The following is a 23,259-nucleotide window of genomic DNA, read 5'->3' on the forward strand; positions in this document are numbered from 1 at the left end:
CTTCACTACACAGCAATTACATTATTTGCTGTAATTTCAGAGAATCATGGAGTTGGATGCAAGTCCCATCCCCCAGGAAATCCTATACATAGATGAGGCTGGATTCAATTGAATTAAGTGGAGGAGGAGAGGAAGGAATATCATTGGTAAACGAGCCATCGTTGAGATACCTGGCCAGCGCGGAGGAAATGTCATCATAAGCGCAGCTATGAGCCACAATGGGGTCCTCCACCGCCATGCCACCCTTGGACCATACAACACTACCCATGTTCTTAATTTCCTGAACACCTTACATAACAATCTTTTCCAGCCAGAGCTGAGAGGGCCAGATGATCCTGATGTATGTTCTAATCAAATTGTATTTGTCACATACACCGAATACAACAGGCGTTTCAGCTTACCGTGAAATGTTTACTTATACAACCCTTAAACAACAATGCAGTTCAAGAAATAGAGTTAAGAAAATATTTACTAAATAAACTAAAGTAAAAAATAACATACAATCAATAAGTAACACAAGAAAATGCAATGACAATAATGAGGCTAAATACAGGGGGTACAGGTACTGAGTCAATTTACTAATGTAAATAGTCCTGGTAACCATTTGATACATTTTTCAGCAGTCTTATGGCTTGGGGGTAGAAGCTGTTAAGGGTTCTTTGGTGTGATAGCATAGAGAACAGTCTTTAACTTGGGGGACTGGTGTCACGCCCTGACCTTAGTATTCTTTGTTTTCTTTATTATTTTGGTTAGGTCAGGGTGTGACAAGGGTGATATGTGTGTTTTTGTCTTATTCTAGGGTGTTTGTACTGTCTAGGGTTTTTTGTAGATTTATGGGGTTGTTTTCATCTAGGTGTTTATGTTGGTCTATGGTTTTCTAGATTGGTTCTCAATTAGAGGCAGGTGTTTATCGTTGTCTCTGATTGGGAATCATATTTAGGCAGCCGTCTGCTTTGGGTATTTTGTGGGTTATTGTCTATGTTATACGTATGCACATTGTTTGTATAGCGGTCACATTTGTCTTGTTGTTTTTGTTTAAGTGTTCTTCATTAAATAAAGAAGAATGTATTCTAACCACGCTGCGCTTTGGTTTACTCCCTACGATCGTGACAACTGGAGACTGACACATTTTTGGGCCTTCCTCTGACACCGCCTAGAATATACAGAACCAGTCAAAAGTTTGGACACACATACTCATTCAAGGGTTTTTCTTTTTTTTATAACTATTTTCTAAATTGTAGAATAATAGTGAAAATATCAAAACTATGAAATAATACATATGGAATTATGTAGTAACCAAACAAAGTTTTATATTTGAGATTCTTAAAAGTAGCCACCCTTTTGCCTTGACAGCTTTGCACACTTTTGACATTCTCTCAACCAGTATCATGGGGTAGTCATGTGGAATGCATTTCAATTAACTGGTGTGCCTTGTTAAAAGTTAATTTGTTTAATTTCTTTCCTTCTTAATGTGTTCGAGCCAAATAGTTGTGTTGTAACAAGGTAGAGGTGATATACAAAAGATGGTTTTTTACCAAATAGGGCTAAGTCCATATTATAGCAAGAACAGCTCAAATAAGCAAAGAGAAATGACAGTCCATCATCACTTTAAGACATGAAGCTCAATCAATCCGGAAAATGTAAAGAACTTTGAAAGTTCTTCAAGTACAGTCGCATGAAAAATCAAGCGCTGTAACGATTGTCGTCGGGAAGAGAAGAGGACCAAAGTGCAGCGTGGTACATATTCATAATACTTTTAATGAATATGAATACTGAACAAAAACAACAAACCGACAAACAAACAGTTCTGCAAGGTGCAACAAAAACACTAAACAGAACCCATAGCGGGAGAGCAGGCTGCCTAAGTATGGTTCTCAATGGTTCTCAATCAGAGACAACGATTGACAGTGTAACGGAATTCCTCCTCTTCGTCTGAGGAGGAGTAAGGATCGAACCAAAGCGCAGCGTGGTAAGTGTTCATGATGATATTTAAATGAAACGAACTGAACACTGAAATACAAAACAATAAACGATGTGAACAAAACGAAAACCGAAACAGTACCGTGTGGCAACAAACACTCACACGGAAACAAATACCCACAAACCAAAAGTGAAACCCAGGCTACCTAAGTATGATTCTCAATCAGAGACAACTAACGACACCTGCCTCTGATTGAGAACCATACCAGGCCGAACACAAAAACCAACATAGAAAAACAAACATAGACTGCCCACCCCAACTCACGCCCGACCATACTAAAACAAAGAATAAAATAACAGAACCATGGTCCTCCCCCACAAAGGTGTGGACTCCGGCCGCAAAACCTGAACCTATAGGGGAGGGTCTAGGTGGGCGTCTGTCCGCGGTGGCAGTTCTGGCGTGGGACGTGGACCCCACTTCACCACAGTTTTTGTGTGCCTCCTCAACCGCCCCCGTGGCCTCTTACGAGTGGCGACGCTCGCCATGGGTGCCGAATGGACGGGAGATTCCGGCAGCGCCGGACAGGCGGGAGCCTCCGGCAGCGCCAGACAGGCGGGAGACTCCGGCAGCACCTGGCTGACTAACGGCTCTGGCGGCTCCTGGCTGGCTGGCGGCCCTGGTGGCTCCTGGCTGGTTGGCGGCTGTGGCGGCTCCTGGCTGGCGGCTCTGGCGGCTCCTGGCTGGCTGGCGGCTCTTGCGGCTCAGGACAGACTGGCGGCTCAGGACAGACTGGCGGCTCTGGCTAGACAGACTGGCGGCTCTGGCTAGACAGACTGGCGGCTCTGGCTAGACAGACGGGAGACTCCGGCGGGACAGACGGGAGACTCTGGCGGCTCAGGACAGACGGGAGACTCCGGCGGCTCAGGACAGATGGGAGACTCCGGCGGCTCAGGACAGACAGGAGACTCTGGCGGCTCAGGACAGACCGGAGTCTCTGGCAGCGCTGGGCAGGAGCAAGGCTCTGGCAGCGCTGGACAGGCGGGAGCACCTGTAGGGAAAGATGGAGAGACAGCCAGGTGCGGGGGGCTGCCACCGGAGGGCTGGTGCGTGGAGGTGGCACCGGATAGACCGGACCGTGCAGGCGCACTGGAGTTCTTGAGCACCGAGCCTGCCCAACCTTAACTGGTTGAATGCTCCCCGTAGCCAGGCCAACTAACGACACCTGCCTCTGATTGAGAACCATACTAGGCCGAACACAAAAACCAACATAGAAAAACAAACATAGACTGCCCACCCCAACTCACGCCCTGACCATACTAAAACAAAGAATAAAATAACAGAACCATGGTCAGAACGTGACAGACAGCTGCCTCTGATTGGGAACCATACCAGGCCAAACACCTAGAAATATAAACTCACAGAACATAACATAGAATGCCCACCCCAACTCACGCCCTGACCAAACTAAAATAGGAACATAAAAAAGGAACTAAGGTCAGGACGTGACAGTACCTCCCCCTCCCAAAGGTGCAAAACCTAAACCCATAGGGGAGGGTCTGGGTGGGCATCTGTCCGAGGTGGCGGCTCTGGCGCGGGACGTGGACCCCACTCCACCTTAGTCTTGGCCCACCTAGGTGGCGCCTTAGGAGCGGCGACCTTCGCCGCCGACCTCGGACTGGGGACCCTTGCAGCGGGCCCCGAATAGACAGGAGACTCCGGCAGCGCCGGACAGACGAGGGAGACTCCGGCATAGCCGGAGTGAAGGGTGAGTCCGGCAGCTCCGGAGTGAAGGGCGGCTCTGGCAGCTCCTGACTGACGGGCTGCTCTGACCGTTCCGGACAGAAGGGAGACTCTGGAAGCGCCGGACAGGCGGGAGAACCTGGAGGGAGGAGACAGAGAGACAGCCTGGTGCGTGGGGCTGCCACAGGACCCACCAGGCTGGGGAGACCTACAGGAGCGTGGTGCGTGGTGGAGGCACCGGATGGACCGGGCTGTGGGGGAGCACTGGCGCTCTGGTGCGCAGCCTTGGCACCACTGCTCCAGGCTGGATGACCACTTTAGCCCGGACCATCCAGAGTGCAGGCACAGGTTGAACCGGGTTGTGGGGGTGCACTGGAGATCTGGTGCATACCACTCGCACCTCTCCCTTAGGCTCAATTCCCACATTCGCCCGGCACGGGCGGAGTGCAGGCATAGGGCGAACTGCCCCTTCCCAGTGCCCCGGAGACACAGCACGCAGCGCCGGCGCAGGATACCCTGGGCCGAAACAGCGTACCGGAGACCAAACACGCTGAGCTGGCACAACACGCCCTGGCTGGATGCCCACTCTCGCATGGCACTTGCGGGGGACTGGCCTATAGCGCACCTGGCTATGACCGCGTACTTGCGACACCGTGTGCTTGACCGCATAACACGGTGCCTGACCAGTACTGCGCTTCTTCCGGTAAGCACGGGGAGTTGGCTCAGGTCTGTCACCTGACTCCGCCAATCTCCCCGTGTGCCCCCCTCTCGTGCTGCCTTGTTTGTGTCGCCAATTCCATTCTCCGGTATACCTCCTCGCACTGTTCTAGAGAATCCCAGGCGGGCTCCGGCACTCTCCCTGGGTCGACCGACCACCTCTCTATCTCCTCCCAGGTTGTCTCATACTCCAGATAGTGCTGCTCACCTGTCCAGGATTCCCTTTCACCACGCTGCTTCGTCCTTTCGTGGTGGGTAGTTCTGTAAAGATTGTCGTCGGGAGAAGGAGAAGAGGACCAAAGTGCAGCGTGGTACGTATTCATAATAATTTTAATAAAGGTGAATACTAAACAAAAACAACAAACCGACAAACAAACAGTTCTGTAAGGTGCAACAAAAACACTAAACAGAAAATAACTACCCACAACCCATAGTGGGAGAACAGGCTGCCTAAGTATGGTTCTCAATCAGAGACAACGACTGACAGCTGCCTCTGATTGGGAACCATACCAGGCCAAACACATAGAAATATAACACACAGAACAAAACATAGAATGCCCACCCCAACTCACGCCCTGACCAAAATAAAATGGGGACTTAAAAAAGGAACTACGGTCAGGACGTGACAAGCGCTATGATGAAACTAGCTCTCATGAGGACTGCCACAGGATGACCCAGAGTTACCTCTGCTGCAGAGAGGATATGTTCACTCGAAATTTTTGCCCAAATAAATGCTTCACAGAGTTCTAGTAACAGACACATCTCAATATCAACTGTTCAGAGGAGACCACATGAATCTGGCCTTCATGGTTGAATGGCTGCAAAGAAAACACTACTAAAAGGCCACCAATAAGAAAAAGAGACTTGCTTGGGCCAAGAAACGCAAGCAATTTATATTAGACCGATGGAAATCTGTCCTTTGGTCTGATGAGTCCAAATTTGAGATTTTTGGATCCAACCACCATGTATTTGTGAGACGCAGAGTAGGTGAACGGATGATCTCCACATGTGTGGTTCCCACTGTGAAGCATGAAGGAGAAGGTGTGATGGTGCTTTGCTGGTGACACTGTCAGTGATTTATTTAGAATTCAAGGCACACTTAACCAGCATGAGTACCACAGTATTCTGCAGCAATACCCATCCCATCTGGTTTGCGTTTAGTAGGACTATCATTTGTTTTTCAACAGGACAATGGCCCAACACACCTCCAGGTTGTGTAAGGGCTATTTGACCAAGAAGGAGAGTGATGGAGTGCTGCATCAGATGACCTGGCCTCCACAATCACCCGACCTCAACCCGATTGAGATGGTTTTGCATGAGTTAGTCCACAGAGTGAAGGAAAAGCAGCCAGGTGCTCAGCATATGTGGGAACTCCTTCAACACTGTTGGAAAGCATTCCAGTTTAAGCTGGTTGAGAGAATGTCAAGAGTGTGCAAAGCTGTTATCAAGGTAAAGGGTGGCTACTTTGAAGAATCTAAAATATTAAATGTATTTTGATTTGTTTAACACTATTTTGGTTACTCCATGATTCCATATGTTATTTCATAGTTTTGACATCTTCACTATTATTTTACAATGTAGAAAATAGTAAGAATAAAGAAAAAATCTTGAATGAAAAGGTTCTAAAACTTTTGACTGGTACTGTAGGTCCTGGATGGCAGGAAGCTTGGCCCCAGTGATGTACTGGGCCGTACGCACTACCCCCTGTAACACCTTGCGGGCAGATGCCAAGCAGTTGCCGTACCAAGCGGTGATGCAGCCAGTCAAGATGCTCTCAATTGTGCAGCTGTATAACTTTTTGAGGACCTGAGGGCCCATGCCATATCTTTTCAGGCTCCTGAGTGGGAAGAGCTGGTGTGCCTTCTTCACGACAGTGTTAGTGTGTGTGGACCATGTTAATTCCTCAGTGATGGGGACACTGAGGAACTTGAAGCTCTCCACCCTCTCCACTACAGTCACTGATGTGGATGGGAACGTGCTCAGCCATCCATTTCCTATAGTGCATGATCAGTTTCTTTGTTTTGCTGACGTTGAGGGTAGTAGAGGGAGGGGGTATGAGCTTCAAATATATAATTAAAAAGCTGTCCTATCTATCTACTGGAGTGAGTCAGTGAGAGGGACACACAGCAATCACAGGGCTTAATCTCTTTCAATCCTCTTACGCCACAGAACTGGGCTGCTATTTCTGGGCTCTTTCTGTCCCACAGGATGTGACGTAACAACGCCCATGACAATATATCCTACAAACCAAAAGCTTACCAAAAAACAGAAATAGGCCTATGCTTCATTGGAGCTAGGCATACAAACATTTCGCTACACCCGCAATAACATATTTAAAAAATGTGTATGCGACCAATAAAATTGGGTTTTGATATGATTTTCAAACAATGTTGTTTTGAACATGGGTTGAGGGTTATAGAGGCAACCTGTCCATCTATCATTGAATTAATTTACTATCCAATTAACCAACTGGTTTAGCTAGGGAGAATTGCCTCAATGCCCCATAAACATGTCAGTCAGCAACAACACAAACTCACAAGAAGCTTGGGAATGTAAGATAATGTCTGCCTCTCAAATGGTTCCCTATTCCCTGTATAATGCACTACTTTTGACCAGGGACAATATGGGCACATAGGACTCTGGTCAAGTGCACTATATAGGGAATAGGGTGCATTTGGGATGCACAAATTACACTTCTCCTGTCTCTCTGAGCCAGACAACCACAATGATTGTGTCTCAGAAGGTTAACTAACAGAAGAGCCAAGACCACCAACATGCCAGTCTGTAACCTACTGGCAGACAGGATAAAATAAGCTGTGGGTCAGTGTGGATCCTTGCAAAGATATAATGACTTTTGATACATTCTTTGCATTGGTGTTTCAATTGACTTTCAATTAGTGTGCTATCCAGTAGAGCAATAGAATAAATGGGACCACCAGATGAACTGGGAGAGATAGGAGAACTGAGCGCCTTTACGCACCTTGTGCAAAACGTATCGGATGCAGGACGCACTATATTTTACTTTCAATATTTCTACTTCTCAAGACGTTTTTGGCAAAATGATGTTCTTAAATAATGTTTGATTTACAAATAGATATATAAATAAAATAGTAATTCAAACCAATTAAAGTAGCCTAAATTACTGTTAGAATAGCCTACTGTCAAAAATAAAATAGTCTACACGCAGTACACAGTGCTAGCCTACATATCGGTGGTTGATCGTTAAATGCAAATAAATATTCTTACTTTCTCCCACAATGGCTTTTAGTCCGAGTGGTGCCATGGTGATGCCTCTGTTGTGAACACGTCTCTAAATCCCCCTCTCTAGCTCCCTAAATAACCCGACCCAACCTCAGCAAATACAGCGATGTAGTATACTGGAGACCTAATCCTTTACGCCTCCGCCTTGCCTGCAGGCTACTGTACAACCATGCTGATTTCGTCGGTCATACCTAATGATTACATAGTCTAATTTTTAAATAAACACAAATTATTTCTGGCTTTCTGCAGAGTATCAATTATCAAGTTAAAGTTACTGTATTTTACATTAGAGTTAGAATAAAGTAACGTTTTTAGGCAAATGACTTCAGATTTTAATTTGGTTGTGTCACGAGCGTAATAAAAATGAATGATTCAACACTTACATTTTATATTTTTAGCGCAAGTGCAATACATAGTCAATGTATAAACATTGACGAAATTATCAAACTACCTAGAGATGTCCACAGGGGGGCAGTAACGTCTAGGTAAACAAAGGTCTCATTTTGTGCGCGTGACATTCAAACAGGTATGGGCACAGATTATCCATTATATTGACCAGATACTCAAGTGGCCACTCTAACAATGAAAATAAATGTAATCAAAAATGGAAAGCATTCGGGAGGAGGCAAGATCAGGTGGGACCATTCTAGCTAATGAGAGGGAAGATACTCGTGAAGAACAGGCACAACGTTGCCGGGATGTCACGTGTCCGTCTGATATCAGTACACTCGTAACAAGTTAAGGATTACGAAATGTATATTTGATCAAATAATCCTCACGTAGCAAATCAGCCATTACATATTTTTTTTGACCAAATTCGACACTGATGACATCCATACCAAAACTCTTCACTTGGTGAGCGGGCTTTTTACTTTTTTTAAAATGTGCTGGAGAAGACACCTGCTGGAGAAGACAGATTTTGGGTCCTGTTTCCCTTTCCCTTCGCCTCTTCCTCTCTTGTATGAGTAACCAAATATGTTCTATTATATTGACAAGATAGTCAAATGACCACTCTAAAAATGTAAATACGTCCTCAAAGATGGAAGGCATTGTTTGAACTGAGCGAATGGAATGGCTTCCATTCCGCTCCAGCCATTACCAGGAGCCCGTTCTCCCCGATTTAAGTGCCACCAACCTCCTGTGGTGGGACCATACTAGCCAATGAGAGGGCAGATATGCGTGTGAACAACCAAATTTGACACACAAAATTCTTCAATTATTTTTGTGAACAGATTTTGGGCGGAGTAACACCTCTCCCTTCGCCTCTTCCTCTCTGGGTTAACTGCATAGGTGGAGTGTCTGAAAGTGGGCGTTGTGAAGTAACGGGTAGGATCAACACAAGTGCGTGTATAGAAACCAGTGGTGAAAAGTACTTAAGTAAAAAATACTTTGAAGTACTACTTAAGTCGTTTTTTGGGGTATCTGTACTTTATTATTTATGTTTGAGAACTTTTACTTCACTACATTCCTAAGGAAAATATGTACTTTATAATCCCATACACACCCTAAAAGTACTAGTTACATTTGGAATACTCAGGAAGGACAGCAATATTGGCCAATTCACACCCATATCAATATAACACATTGTCATTCCTACTGCCTCCGATCTGGCGGACTCACTAAACACAAATACCATGTTTGAAAATTATGTCTGGAGTTTTGGAGTGATCCCTTTTTCTGTCGGTAAATTTAAAAGCAAGAACATTTGGCCATCTGGTTTGCTAAATATAAGGAATTTGATGTTTAGCATTTATTTTTACTGAAGTATGACAATTGAGTACTTTTTTTCACCACTGTACTTAAGTACATTTAAAACCAGATACTTGTATACCCTTACTCAAGTAATGTTTCACTGGCTGACTTTTATTTGAGTAATTTTGTATTAAGGTAGGTATATTTACTTTTACTCAAATATGACAAGTGTGTACTTTTTCCACCATTGATGGAACAGCTAATTGGGCAGATTGGTTGCCACTCAAGACTGTTTTGCGTGGCTGCTTCCTTGTAGCATTTTAGCTCAGCAGGTTAGAAAGGTTATGATACTTAACATGGGAGGTTAGGAGAATTAATGAGGCAGGTTAGGAGAATTAATGAGGCAGGTTAGGAGAATTAACGAGGCAGGTTAGGAGAATTAACGAGGCAGGTTAGGATATTTTTTTTTTTTTTACCCCTTTACCCAATTGGTAGCAGTTACAGTCTGTCTCATCGCTGCAACTCTCGTACGGACTCGGGAGAAGTGAGCCATGAGAAGGTCAGTGTGCGCTGCGCCCGGCCCGACACAGGAGTTGCTAGTACACGATGAGACAAGGATATCCCTGCCGGCCATACCCTCCCTAACCCGAATGACGCTGGGCCAATTGTGCGTCTCCCCATGGACCTCCCGGTCGCGACCGGCTGCGACAGAACCTGGGCTCGAACCCAGAATCTCTGGTGGCACAGCTAGCACTGTGATGCAGTGCCTTAGACCACTGCGAGGTAAGGATAATTAACTTGGCAGGTTAGGATAATTAACTTGGCATGTTAGGATCATTAATCTTAGGGATCCAATCCCGTTAGCGGGATCAAAAATCGACAACATCCGGTGAAGTTGGAGACGCCAAATTCAAATTACATAATAGTAATAAGAAACATTCATGAACATACAAGTGTCCTACATCATTTAAAAGCTTAACTTCTTGTTAATCCAACTGCGTTATCTGATTTCAAAAGTCCTTTAAGGCGAAAGCATACCATGCGATTATATGAGGACAGCACCTCACATCAAAATACTTTTTCAAACCAGCACAGGCGTCACAAAAATCACAAATAGTGATTAAATAAATCACTTACCTTTCGAAGATCTTCCTCTGTTTGCAATCCCAACGGTCACAGATACACAATGTATTGTCGTTTTGTTTGATAAAGTCCTTCTTTAGATCCAAGAAAGTCTGTTTAGTTGGCGCCATTGATTTCAGTAATCCACTCGTTCAACATGCATACAAACAAATCCAAAATGTTAAAATGTCCATCAAACAATGTTTCAAATTAATCCTCAGGTAATCTAATATCTAAATAAATTATCAAATTTAAGACAGAGAATATTATGTTCATTAGGGAAGATAAATAATGAAGAGACTACTTTTCTAATAAGGGACACTTTGGAAAAACTACCTGCTCATTTTTCAAGAAACAAGCCTAAAACCCTTTCTAAAGACTGTTGACATCTAGTGGAAGCCATAGGAACTGCAATCTGGGTCCTTGTTATTTGTATATCCCATAGGCTAGCATTGAAATGGCCCGTGACCTCAAAAAACACATTTCCGGATGGATTTTTCTCTGGTTTTCGCCTGCCATATCAGTTCTGTTATACTCACAGACATTATTTTAACAGTTTGAGAAACTTCAGAGTGTTTTCTATCCAATGTTACCAATTATATGCATATCCTAGCTTCTGAGCCTGAGTACTTTGGGCACATCAGTCATCTGAACTTCAGAACACTGCCCCCTAGCCCTGTGGCAGGTTAGGAGAATTAACATGGGAGGTTAAGAGAACTAATGTGCCGCGTTAATGATCCTAACCTGCCCTCCCCAGACAACCCCCCCCCAGGTAAAGAAGCCGGATGTGGAGGTCCTGGGATGGCATGGTTACATGTGGTCTGCAGTTATGAGGCAGGTTGGACATACTGCCAAATTCTCATTGGAGGCAGTTTATGTTAGAGAAATGAACATTCAATCAATATCTGGCAAATGCTCTGGTGAACATTTCTTTCGTCAGCATACCAATTGCGAGCTCCCTCAAAACATGCACTGTGTGTGACAAACTGCACATTTTATAGTGGCCTTTTATGGTCCCCAACACAAGGTGCACCTGTGTAATGATCATGCTGTTTAATCAGCTTCTTGAAATGCCACACCTGTCAGGTGGTTGGATAATCTTGGCAAATGAGAAATGCTCATTAAACAGGGATGTTAACAAATATAGGCACAAACTTTTCTGGGATATTTTATTTTCAGCTCATGAAACATGGGACCAACACTTTACATGTTGTGTTTATATTTTTGTTCAGTGTACATATATAAAAAGCGTGAATAGATAACATACATAGATACAATTAAAATACATTGTATAGGCCTGCAAACACTGAGTTACAATGGATAGCAAAAACACAATCCCAGGAATGGCTTCAGATCAAACTCTAGGTTGAGACTGAAGGGTGTGAGGGTGTTTAAATTAAAGAACAATTAACATGGCAGGTTAGGAGAACTAACCTAGCTGGTTCAGAGAATGATGTTAAGGTTAGGAAAAGAGTTAGGCTTAGATAAAATGCTACAAGGACGCAGCAAGCATCCACGCAAAACGGTCTTGAGTGGCAACCAATCCGCCCAATTAGCTGTTAGGTTTCCATACACCCACTTCGTGATGATCCTCCCACTTATTTCGCAACGCACACTTTCAGACACACTCCACCTATCTATCCACTTATCCATGACTCCAATTGAAAAATATTGAAACAGCATCCTTCCTCCCTACCTTATTTGAAAAAGGCCCACTCTAATTTTGTGAACACTTGAAAAATAGGTACATCTCATTTGTATATGCCCTGTGCTGGAAGTGCTGGAAAAAGTTGTCAATAATCAACTGACTGGCTTTCTTGATGTCTATAGTATTCTCTCTGGTATGCAATCTGGTTCTGCTCAGGTTATGGATATATCACTGCAACCTTAAAGGTCCTCAATGATGTCACCATTGCCCTTGATTCTAAGCAATGTTGTGCTGCTATTTTTATTGACTTGTCCAAAGCTTTTGATACGGTAGACTATTCCATTCTTGTCGGCCGGATAAGGAGTATGGGTGTCTCTAAGGGGTCTTTGGCCTGGTTTGCTAACTATCTCTCTCAAAGAGTGCAGTGTATAAAGTCAGAAAATCTGCTGTCTCAGCCAATGCCTGTCACCAAGGGAGTACCCCAAGGCTCCATCCTAGGCCCCACGCTCTTCTCAATTTACATCAACAACGTATCTCAGGCAGTAGGAAGCTCTCTCATCCATTTATATGCAGATGATACAGTCTTATAATCAGCCTGCCCCTCCCCAGATTTTGTGTTAAATGCTCTACAACAAAGTTTTCTTAGTGTCCTACAATCTTTCTCTACCCTTAACCTTGTTCTGAACACCTCAAAAACCTCTGAGGGTTTAAAGCTTGATGTAGTCACCTCCTACAAGTACTTGGGAGTATGGCTCTCTCAGCACATATCAAAGCTGCAGGCTAAAGTTAAATCTAGACTTGTTTTCCTCTATCGTAATCGCTCCTCTTTCTCCCTAGCTGCCAAACTAACCCTGATTCAGATGACCATCCTACCCATGCTAGATTACGGAGACAATATTTATAGATTGGCAGGTAAGGGTGCTTTCGAACGGCTAGATGTTCTTCAACATTCGGCCATCAGATTTGCCACCAATGCTCCTTATAGGACACATCACTGTACTCTATACTCCTCTGTAAACTGGTCATCTCTGTATACTCGTCGCAAGACCCAACCCACTGGTTGATGCTTATATATAAAACAATCTTAGGCCTCACTCCACCATATCTGAGATATCTACTGCAACTCTCATCCTCCACATACAACACCCGTTCTGACAGTCACATTCTGTTTAAGGTCCACAAAGTACACACATCCCTGGGTCGCTCCTCTTTTCAGTTCACTGCAGCTAACGACTGGAACGAGCTGCAACAAACACTCAAACTGGACAGTTTTATCTCAATCTCTTCATTCAAAGACTCAATCATGGACACTCTTACTGACAGTTGTGGCTGCTTTGCGTGATGTATTGTTGTCTCTACCTTCTTGTCCTTTGTGCTGTTGTCTGTGTTCAGTAATGTTTGTACCATGTTTTGTGCTGGTACCATGTTATTGTCATGTTGTGTTTCTACCATGCTGTGTTGTCATGTGTTGCTGCCTTGGTATGTTGATGTCTTAGCTCTCTATTTGTGTAGTGTTGTCTCTTGTTATGATGTGTGTTTTATATAACTATAAATATAGATATAGTTGTGTGTTTTATATAACTATATATATAGTTATTTTTGTAATCCCGTCCCCACAGGAGGCCTTTAGCCTTTTGGTAGGCCGTCATTGTAAATAAGAATTTATTATTAACTGACTTGCCTAATTAAAATTAAAATAAATAAAAAGTATATAAACAGTGTTGAGTGTGTGCTTATATATGTCCTATTTCAAGTAGGCAATTATACGCATGTGTGAATTGTAAATGTGTTTTTTTGTATATCCCATATCCCCCTGCAGGAAATTCTATTAAACTATCCCGAGCACCTGGGTAGGCGTGGTTTGAAGCGGGTGAACGTTGATTGAATTTGTTTTGGAACTGAGCTGCCTCCTGGGCGTGAGCCATGTGCACTATTCAAACCCATAGCGAAGTTGTCGCAAAACAAAAGCGACGTAATTAAGCACGTGGAGTTATGTAGCAGTCTGTGTTTTAACATGAAAAAATGTATTGGTTTTGATAAACACACGTTATATGCTTTCTCAATGAAAACAAGTTAGACAATTCAAACAGCCTACATTTAATGGAAAAGATAACCAACCGGCTATTTGGCAGGCTAACTCCAAAAATGTCGCGTTCAAAACAAATAGAAACTCGGAAATCTCTGACTTCCGAGTGTTCACGACAACTAGAAACACGGAAAAAACGAGCTCCGACCTAGAACAAATATGTTTTAAACTGTTATCCAACTCGGAATTCCTAGTCGGGACGTCGCGCCTCTTTCTAAAACTCCCACTTTCCGACCTGAAGACCACTGACGTCATAATTTGACCTCTTATTTGTTCGAGTTCCCAGTTGTTTTAAAAGCACAATTTCCCTGACTGAAAAGACTGAGCCGAGAGTTGAGGACCAATGAAATCATACCCCCCCCCCCTTGCAAAGATTGCGTCATCACCCCTTTCATTTGCAGGTGACTGATTAAATATTTTATTAATCAAATGTTTGTTTTTGTATTTAAAAAGTGTAGGATTAATGTTAATTACACATTTAGTAATGAATTTCACACAATGTAACACTTTTGTAAGAGGCTCAGCATAATCGAATCCACCCATTATCAACGCCTAATCTGGAGCATTCGCGTTAAGTGCCTTGCTCAAGGGCACATCAACCGCTTGATCACCTTGTCGGCTCGGGGATTCGAACTACCGACCTTTTCGTTAGTGGCCAAATCTAACCGATAGGCTACATTTGGGGTAATTTCTAATGTAGCATAATAACTAAGCACAGCAGTTTGTTTTATAGTTCAAACGCAGTTTAATGTCATTCAACCACTTTACATATCGTAAAATTATTATGGAAACTCTTTAGGCTCCCTCTTCCAGCTAGAAATTCTGGAATACGCGCGATGCAAAGGTAAACAGATCATTGCGCGATCTCTTGACGCGCCCTTGATTGTACGAATTGGCTTTATCAGTCATAGTTCTATCGAAGCCACACCTTTGCTTGCCTAAAGAAATGAGACTGAGGGAGTTTGATTAAGTGTAGTAGGCTTTTCCCGTAACTTGAACAGGAAAAATCTGCGAGGGAGGAGCGCCCTCTCAAATCGAACAATAGCGTATGCTACAAGGCAGAAAGATGCATCGTTCAGAAATATACATCTATTTTCCAAAAATATAGGCCTATGTTTGCATTTTTAAACTAGTTTTAATTGGAAAGGCAGATCAAGCCATTTCATCTAAATAAAAAAACTTCCGCATGTGAAAACAGAATCCTACCAATGATTTGAATAATGTTATATTGACGTTACTCATTACTCCACGTGTTTAACCTAAACCATCACGCCCGGGAGGAAGCATTGTTCCAAAACGAATGGAATCAACGCTAACCCGGTTCACCCGGGGCATTAATCAAATCCCCTCACTGGCATATGAACTCACATTGAGGGTGTGTCTCCCTTACTCTCTCAATGCGAAATAATAGACTGCAGCCTTGTGCTCAACTCAACTCTGCTCTTTCCCGCTCGTACTCCAATCTCACTAATCACGTTATGTTGGCGGTTTAGCTAAGGGTGCGAAGGAGGCACCAGAGTTCAAAGTTGTTGCTGTGTTAATTTGTTTCTGTGTTGGTAGATTTGTGTGTTCTATTTGCCTTTGAAAAGAACGGGAGAGTTGTCATTGGATTAAGTTGTATTTGTCGCTATGGGAGACGTGATTTCGAGCCACCTGGATGAGGGCAAACGGGAGATCATTACAGGTGAGTGGGTGGGTTGGGATTACACACCCTGATGCGTTACTGTGGTAAAAGCGAAGTTACATTTTGTCGCTGTGGGAGACGTGATTTCGAGCCACCTGTTTGAGGGCAAGCAGGAGATCCTTACAGGTGAGTGGGTGGGTTGGGATTTTGTCAATGTTTGCCTCTACCACAGTAACGCATCTCCTCGTGTGTGTGTGTGTGTGTGTGTGTGTGTGTGTGTGTGTGTGTGTGTTTGTAGGCAACGGATCATGCATGGGTGAATAAGAACTGTGAAACTGAACAGTAGTCTTCAACGTCAATGTTGCTAACAATTGAATGTAGCACTGAAGGGAAACACTGTAGTTCCCTGGGGTGCCCGCACGAAGAGCCAGAGGTAGCCTACACCACGTTCGTTTCTGTCATCTAGGAAGTAATTCCATCCATTCAATTTCCAGTCCAGTTCCCACAATGTAGTATTACCACATATAGCCTATTCCTTGTCCTGAACAGAACATTATTGGGGTAAAACACAGAGGCATAGCTTAGGAGGGGGAAAGTTGTAACGTTTTTCCCAAAACATTTTTGTTGTATTTGTCACATGTTTTGTAAACAACAGGTGTGGACTAACAGTTATAGTATTATGTGCCCTTCCCAACAATGCAGAGAGCGAGAGAGAGAGAGAGAGAGGAAATGGAGGAATAATAGAAAAGCAAAACGTGTAACAATAACTTGGCTATATACAAAGGGTACCAGTACTGAGTGGATGTGCAGGGGTATGAGGTAATAACATGGCTATATACAAAGGGTACCATTACTGAGTGGATGTGCAGGGGTATGAGGTAATAACATGGCTATATACAAAGTGTACCAGTACTGAGTGGATGTGCAGGGGTATGAGGTAATAACATGGCTATATACAAAGGGTACCAGTACTGAGTGGATGTGCAGGGGTATGAGGTAATAACATGGCTATATACAAAGGGTACCAGTACTGAGTGGATGTGCAGGGGTATGAGGTAATAACATGGCTATATACAAAGGGTACCAGTACTGAGTGGATGTGCAGGGGTATGAGGTAATAACATGGCTATATACAAAGGGTACCAGTACTGAGTGGATGTGCAGGGGTATGAGGTAATAACATGGCTATATACAAAGGGTACCAGTACTGAGTGGATGTGCAGGGGTATGAGGTAATAACATGGCTATATACAAAGGGTACCAGTACTGAGTGGATGTGCAGGGGTATGAGGTAATAACATGGCTATATACAAAGGGTACCAGTACTGAGTGGATGTGCAGGGGTATGAGGTAATAACATGGCTATATACAAAGGGTACCAGTACTGAGTGGATGTGCAGGGGTATGAGGTAATAACATGGCTATATACAAAGGGTACCAGTACTGAGTGGATGTGCAGGGGTATGAGGTAATAACATGGCTATATACAAAGGGTACCAGTACTGAGTGGATGTGCAGGGGTATGAGGTAATAACATGGCTATATACAAAGGGTACCAGTACTGAGTGGATGTGCAGGGGTATGAGGTAATAACATGGCTATATACAAAGGGTACCAGTACTGAGTGGATGTGCAGGGGTATGAGGTAATAACATGGCTATATGCAAAGGGTACCAGTACTGAGTGGATGTGCAGGGGTATGAGGTAATAACATGGCTATATACAAAGGGTACCAGTACTGAGTGGATGTGCAGGGGTATGAGGTAATAACATGGCTATATACAAAGGGTACCAGTACTGAGTGGATGTGCAGGGGTATGAGGTAATAACATGGCTATATACAAAGGGTACCAGTACTGAGTGGATGTGCAGGGGTATGGGGTAATTGAGGTAGATATGTACATATAACTAGGGATAAAGTGACAATGATAAACTGTAGCAGCAGTGTATTTGATGAGTCAAAAAAGTTAGTGCAGATAGTTCAATAGTTAACCAATAGCTAACTATTTATCAGTCTAATGGTTTAAGGGTAGAAGCTGTTCAGTGTCCTGTTGGTTTGAGACTTGGTGCATCGGTACTGTATGCCATTCAGTAGCAGAGATAACGGCTGGAATCTGTGAATATTTTTAGGGCCTTCCTATGACACTGCCTGGTATAGAGGTCCTGGATGGCAGGGAGCTCTGCCCCAATGATGTACTGGGCCGTACGCACTACCCCCTGTAACGCCTTGTGGTCGGATGCCAAGCAGTTGCCGTACCACGTGGTTATGCAGCCAGTCAGGATGCGCTCAATGGTGCAGCTGTAGAACTTTTTCAGAATCTGATTTCCCATGACAAATCTTTTCATGCTCCTGAGGGGGAAGAGATGTTATGACTGTGTTGGTGTGTGTGGACCATGATGGATCCTTAGTGAGGTGGACACTGAGGAACTTGAAGATCTCTACCTGCTCTACTTCTATTTATTTTTTTTATTTTTTTTGAGACTAAATGAATTGTTCTTTAGCTGTGTGAAAACCATAGGCCAGGATGAGCATACGAACTGAGTTTTATCTGACTGGCTGATTAGGCTCTTGTGCAGCAGGCTGTATGACAGTTTCATGGATGTGCCTGTAGAAACGTGTCCAGTCTGGCAGCTGAGAGGATGGGCCTTGATCATAGTGGAATAAGACTTAGGGATTTAGGAGGGTGTGGTGGGCTAAATGAGTGAATGTATGCTCCCAACATTGACGTCCAGTATCAATGATTAGCTTAACACATCGATGCTTATGTTTTTCATTGAATATTTAAAGCATCTTCACCCGAAGATGAACCTCACTGGTTTCAGGCACAGAGCATTTCACTGTCCGGTATCAAAATCGGTTCTAGCATTCCCGTTCTATGGACATTTTCATAAGAAAAGCTGCAGACAATATAAATCAATATGAAGAACTACCAGTGAAAATCTGAAGGATGGGGAAACCTTTGACTGAAGATGAAAGTCTTCCCCTCTACCTTGATCAGGGAAGCATCTGAGGGAGTGGTCCTTGCAGATAAGAGGGAAACCAGGCAGCAATGTTGTAGGATTTGGAGTGATACTTTTAATGTCTTGGCCAGCCAATCCAGAGACTTGTGTATCATAAGTGGAATTGCAGGAATGCATGAAAAAACGCATGTGTGCTTGTGACTGGGGAAACTCTGACTGGGCCTTGGCAAACTCTGACCTTGGGCTGCATGTAGTCTCCCAGGCTCTAGGGTACTGGGTGTCAAAGGCCTGAAGACGCCAAGTTATTCTTTCAAGCCCTGAAGTGTTCATTATGTGCCGTGTGTGTGTCTCCTGTCCTCTCTCTCCCTCCATGGCCTTGTTCAAGACTGAATGTCATGACTATTGTTGTCTTCAGTAATCTCTCGAAAGAGGTCACCACTAACCATTCCTTTCCCGTTTTAGATTGTGTTCACTTTGTTTAGTTGGTGGCATGTTCAGGAGTATGTCCTTGTAAGTAACTTGTGAATCACTGGTCAGTGGGTGTGGGCTGGAACAACAGAAATGCTAATGTGCAATGTTTCCTTGTGGCAGAAAGAGGCAGGGTTGTTGTCGGGTTTCACTGTGGGGAGTGGTGGGCTGCTAAAAGGGAGGTTTTGCGTGGCCTGGCGGGGCACTTCTCACTTCTCACTCACTCACCACACCCTTTTGAGGACAGAGGTCTGTTTGAAAGAACAGGTAGCAGAAACACCCATGGGTTAGCTATTATCTCACTGGCAACATGGTCCAACACATCTAGGCTAATCCCGTTAGGGCCCATTTACCCTGTTTATGCCATTACACACATTAAATCAAACATTAAAACACTCTCCCTCTGCTTTTGATGGTAGCAGGGTGTAAGTGTGTGAGTCAGTCTATGGGACTATCCCATTGGAATATTGTTCTAAAGCTCTGTGGTGCCCTGAGAAAGATGTGATTATATTTGTCTGTGCAAGACAAAAGAGTTCAAAAAATGTTTACTTGAATTCAATATTGCCCCACAGTTAGCTACATTACCGGTCAAAAGTTTTGGAACACCTACTCATTCAAGGGTTTTTCTTTATTTTTACTATTTTCCATGTTGTAGAGTAATAGTGAAGACATAGTGAAGACATCTCAACTACGAATAACATTAACTTCATTCTAATACATCAATAAAATCAATTTAGCTTCAAATAAATAATGCAAAAACAAAGTGTTGGAGAAGAAAGTAAAAGTGCAATATGTGCCATGTAAGAAAGCTAATGTTTAAGTTCCTTGCTCAGAACATGAGAACATATGGTGGTTCCTTTTAACATGAGTCTTCAAAATTCCCAGGTAAGACGTTGTACTAATTATAGGACTATTTCTCTCTATACCATTTGTATTTCATATACCTTTGACTATTGGATGTTCTTATAGGCACTTAAGTATTGCCAGTGTAACAGTATAGCTTCCATCCCTCTTATCGCCGCTACCTGGGCTCGAACCAGGAACACATCGACAACAGCCACCCTCGAAGCAGTGTTACCCATGCAGAGCAAGGGGAACAACCACTCCAAGTGTCAGAGCGAGTGACGTTTGAAACGCTATTAGCGCGCACCCTGCTAACTAGCTAGCCATTTCACATCGGTTACACCAGCCTAATCTCGGGAGTTGATAGGCTTGAAGTCATAAACAGCGCAAAGCTTGAAGCATTGCGAAGAGCTGCTGGCCAAACGCACGAAAGTGCTGTTTGAATGAATGCTTACGAGCCTGCTGGTGCCTACCATTGCTCAGCCAGACTGCTCTATCAAATCATAGACTTAATTATAACTTAATAACACACAGAAATACGAGCCTTAGGTCATTAATATGGTCGAATCCGGAAACGATCATTTCCAAAACCAAAACGTTCCGTATTTTATCTAACGGGTGGCATCCCTAAGTCTAAATATTGCTGTTACATTGCACAACCTTCAATGTTATGTCATAATTACGTAAAATTCTGGCAAATTAGTTCGCAATGAGCCAGGCGGCCCAAACTGCTGCATATACCCTGACTCTGCGTGCAATGAACGCAAGAGAAGTGACACAATTTCACCTGGTTAATATTGCCTGCTAACCTTTCTTTTAGCTAAATATGCAGGTTTAAAATATATACTTCTGTGTATTGATTTTAAGAAAGGCATTGATGTTTACTGTTAGGTACATGTTGGAGCAACGACAGTCCTTTTTCGCGAATGCGCTCCGCATAGATTATATGCAAAGCAGGACAAGCTAGATAAACTAGTAATATCATCAACCATGTGTAGTTATAACTAGTGATTATGATTGTTTTTTATAAGTTTAATGTTAGCTAGCAATCTACCTTGGCTTCTTACTGCATTCGTGTAACAGGCGGGCTCCTCGTGAGGCAGGTGGTTAGAGCGTTGGACTAGTTAACCCTAAGGTTGCAAGATTGAATCCCTGAGCTGACAAGGTAAAAATCTGTCGGTTTGGCCCTAATTAATTGGCCATTCCGATTAATCGGTCGACCACTAGTCCATATTATGGCATGAAAAGCTCAAATAAATGAAGAAAATTGACAGTCCATTACCTTAAGACACTAAGGTCAGTCAATATGAAACATTTCAAGAATTTTGAAAGTTTCTTCAAGTGCAGTCGCAAAAACCATCAAGCACTATGATGAAACTGGCTCTCACGAGGTCAGTCACAGGAAAGGATGACCCAGAGTTACCTCTGCTGCAGTGGATGAGTTTATTAGAATTACCAGCCTCAGAAATTGCAGCCCAAATAAATGCTTCACAAAGTTAAAGTAACAGGCACATCTCAACATCAACTGTTCAGAGGAGACTGTGAATCAGGCCTTCATGGTCGAATTGCTGCAAAGAAACCACTACTAAAGGACACCAATAATAAGAAGAGACTTGCTTGTACCAAGAAACACAAGCAATGGACATTAGACTGGAAATGTGTCCTTTGGTCTGATGAGTCCAAATTTGCCGTTTTTGGTTCCAACCACCGTGTCTTTGTGAGATGCGGTGTGGGTGAACAGATAATCTCTGCATTTGTATTTCCCACCGTAAAGCATGGAGGAGGAGGTGTTATGGTGTGGTGGTGCTTTGCTGGTGACACAGTCAGTGATTTATTTAGAATTCAAGGCACACCTAACCAGCATGGCTACCACAGCATTCTGCAGCGATACACCATCCCATCTGGTTTGGGCTTAGTGGGACTATCGTTTGTTTTTCAACAGCACAATGACCCAACACACCGCCAGGCTGTGTAAGGGCTGTTTGACCAAGGAGAGTGGAGTGCTGCATCAGATGACCTGACCTCCACAATCACCTGACCTCAACCAAATTGAGATGGTTTGGGATGAGTTGGATCACAGTGTGAAGGAAATGCAGCAAACAAGTGCTCAGAATATGTGGTAACTCCTTCAAGACTGTTGGAAAGCATTCCAGGTGAAGTTGGTTGAGAGAGTGCCACGAGTGTCCAAAGCTGTCATCAAGGCAAAGGGTGGCTATTTGAATAATTTCAAATTTAACGCATTTTGATGTTTAACTTTTTTGCTTACTATATGATTCCATATGTTATTTCATAGTTTTGATATCTATACTATCATTCTAAAATGTAGAAAATGCTAAAAAAAATAAGAAACCCTTAAATTAGTAGGCAATCTAAAACTTTTGACAGGTAGTGTGTAGAATCTTTCAACATGCACTTAACTAAAGAAGTTGGTGGATTTTATGTAAAGCTGTGGTTGCTAAAGAATTGTTCTGGTCTAAAGCAGTGTGGTGTGTTTTTGTATATATAGGGAATAGAGTGCCTTTTGAGAACAGCCTTCTCCAGTGAGGCGTTGGAACAGGACAGGATGGTATGCAGAAACCCTTCTGTTACCCAGACTCAGCACTGTTGAGGCCCCCAAGACAATTATCCTAGGCTGGGACATGACAACACTCCAAATGAATGAACACCACAACACAGCGTCAGCTAGACTCACAGTAACGCAGCTTTATCTCTATTCGGACAGGATACGTTTTACTGGGGGATACTCTGATACTTAACCTGTGTGAATAGTTATCCCTGTGTTTTGAGGGATATCACAGTTGAACAGGTGCTGCACTCAGTTTGGGTAAGAACAAATTGATGCTTAAAACAGTGCTATACACACAGCCTATAGATGAACGATCTGTTCTGTAATTTATCAACCTTCCTAGTGCCATTCTTCTCTTTTAAAAGATGAGGTGGGTAATATCGTGTCAATGAATTGATACATTGACAAATGTCAGTTAATTAAATATCTGCGTAGGTTACAGTTTACGGTTCTTATTGATATGCATTAATATTATTTGGACTTTCTCTGTACTGAAGGCCATTAGGCCAATATTAGGATGTCCCTAGACATATTAAATATCTTCACACCTAGAAGAACCTCCAGGCTTCCGTCATAATGGTCAATTGTGAATGCGGGAAAAAATAATGAC

At 43.3% G+C, this 23,259-nt stretch overlaps 2 protein-coding genes across 2 annotated transcripts in view; one reads left to right on the top strand and one right to left on the bottom strand.

Moving 5' to 3' along the window:
• The window catches only part of LOC135513502 (syntaxin-binding protein 1-like), a 42,463-nt gene extending 33,719 nt beyond the window's left edge, over nt 1-8,744 (bottom strand). The window contains exon 1 of the mRNA XM_064936380.1: nt 8,512-8,744. Coding sequence (XP_064792452.1) covers nt 8,512-8,689 — 178 coding nt within the window. The 5' untranslated portion in view covers nt 8,690-8,744. The remainder of the gene's footprint in view (nt 1-8,511) is intronic.
• A 6,837-nt stretch (nt 8,745-15,581) lies between these two features.
• The window catches only part of LOC135513812 (protein Niban 2-like), a 49,730-nt gene continuing 42,052 nt past the window's right edge, over nt 15,582-23,259 (top strand). The window contains exon 1 of the mRNA XM_064936759.1: nt 15,582-15,871. Within this exon, the coding sequence (XP_064792831.1) occupies nt 15,817-15,871 (55 nt within the window). The 5' untranslated portion in view covers nt 15,582-15,816. The remainder of the gene's footprint in view (nt 15,872-23,259) is intronic.

The sequence above is a fragment of the Oncorhynchus masou genome, chromosome 25 (genome assembly GCF_036934945.1).
Source record: "Oncorhynchus masou masou isolate Uvic2021 chromosome 25, UVic_Omas_1.1, whole genome shotgun sequence".
Taxonomy (NCBI): Eukaryota; Metazoa; Chordata; class Actinopteri; order Salmoniformes; family Salmonidae; genus Oncorhynchus; species Oncorhynchus masou.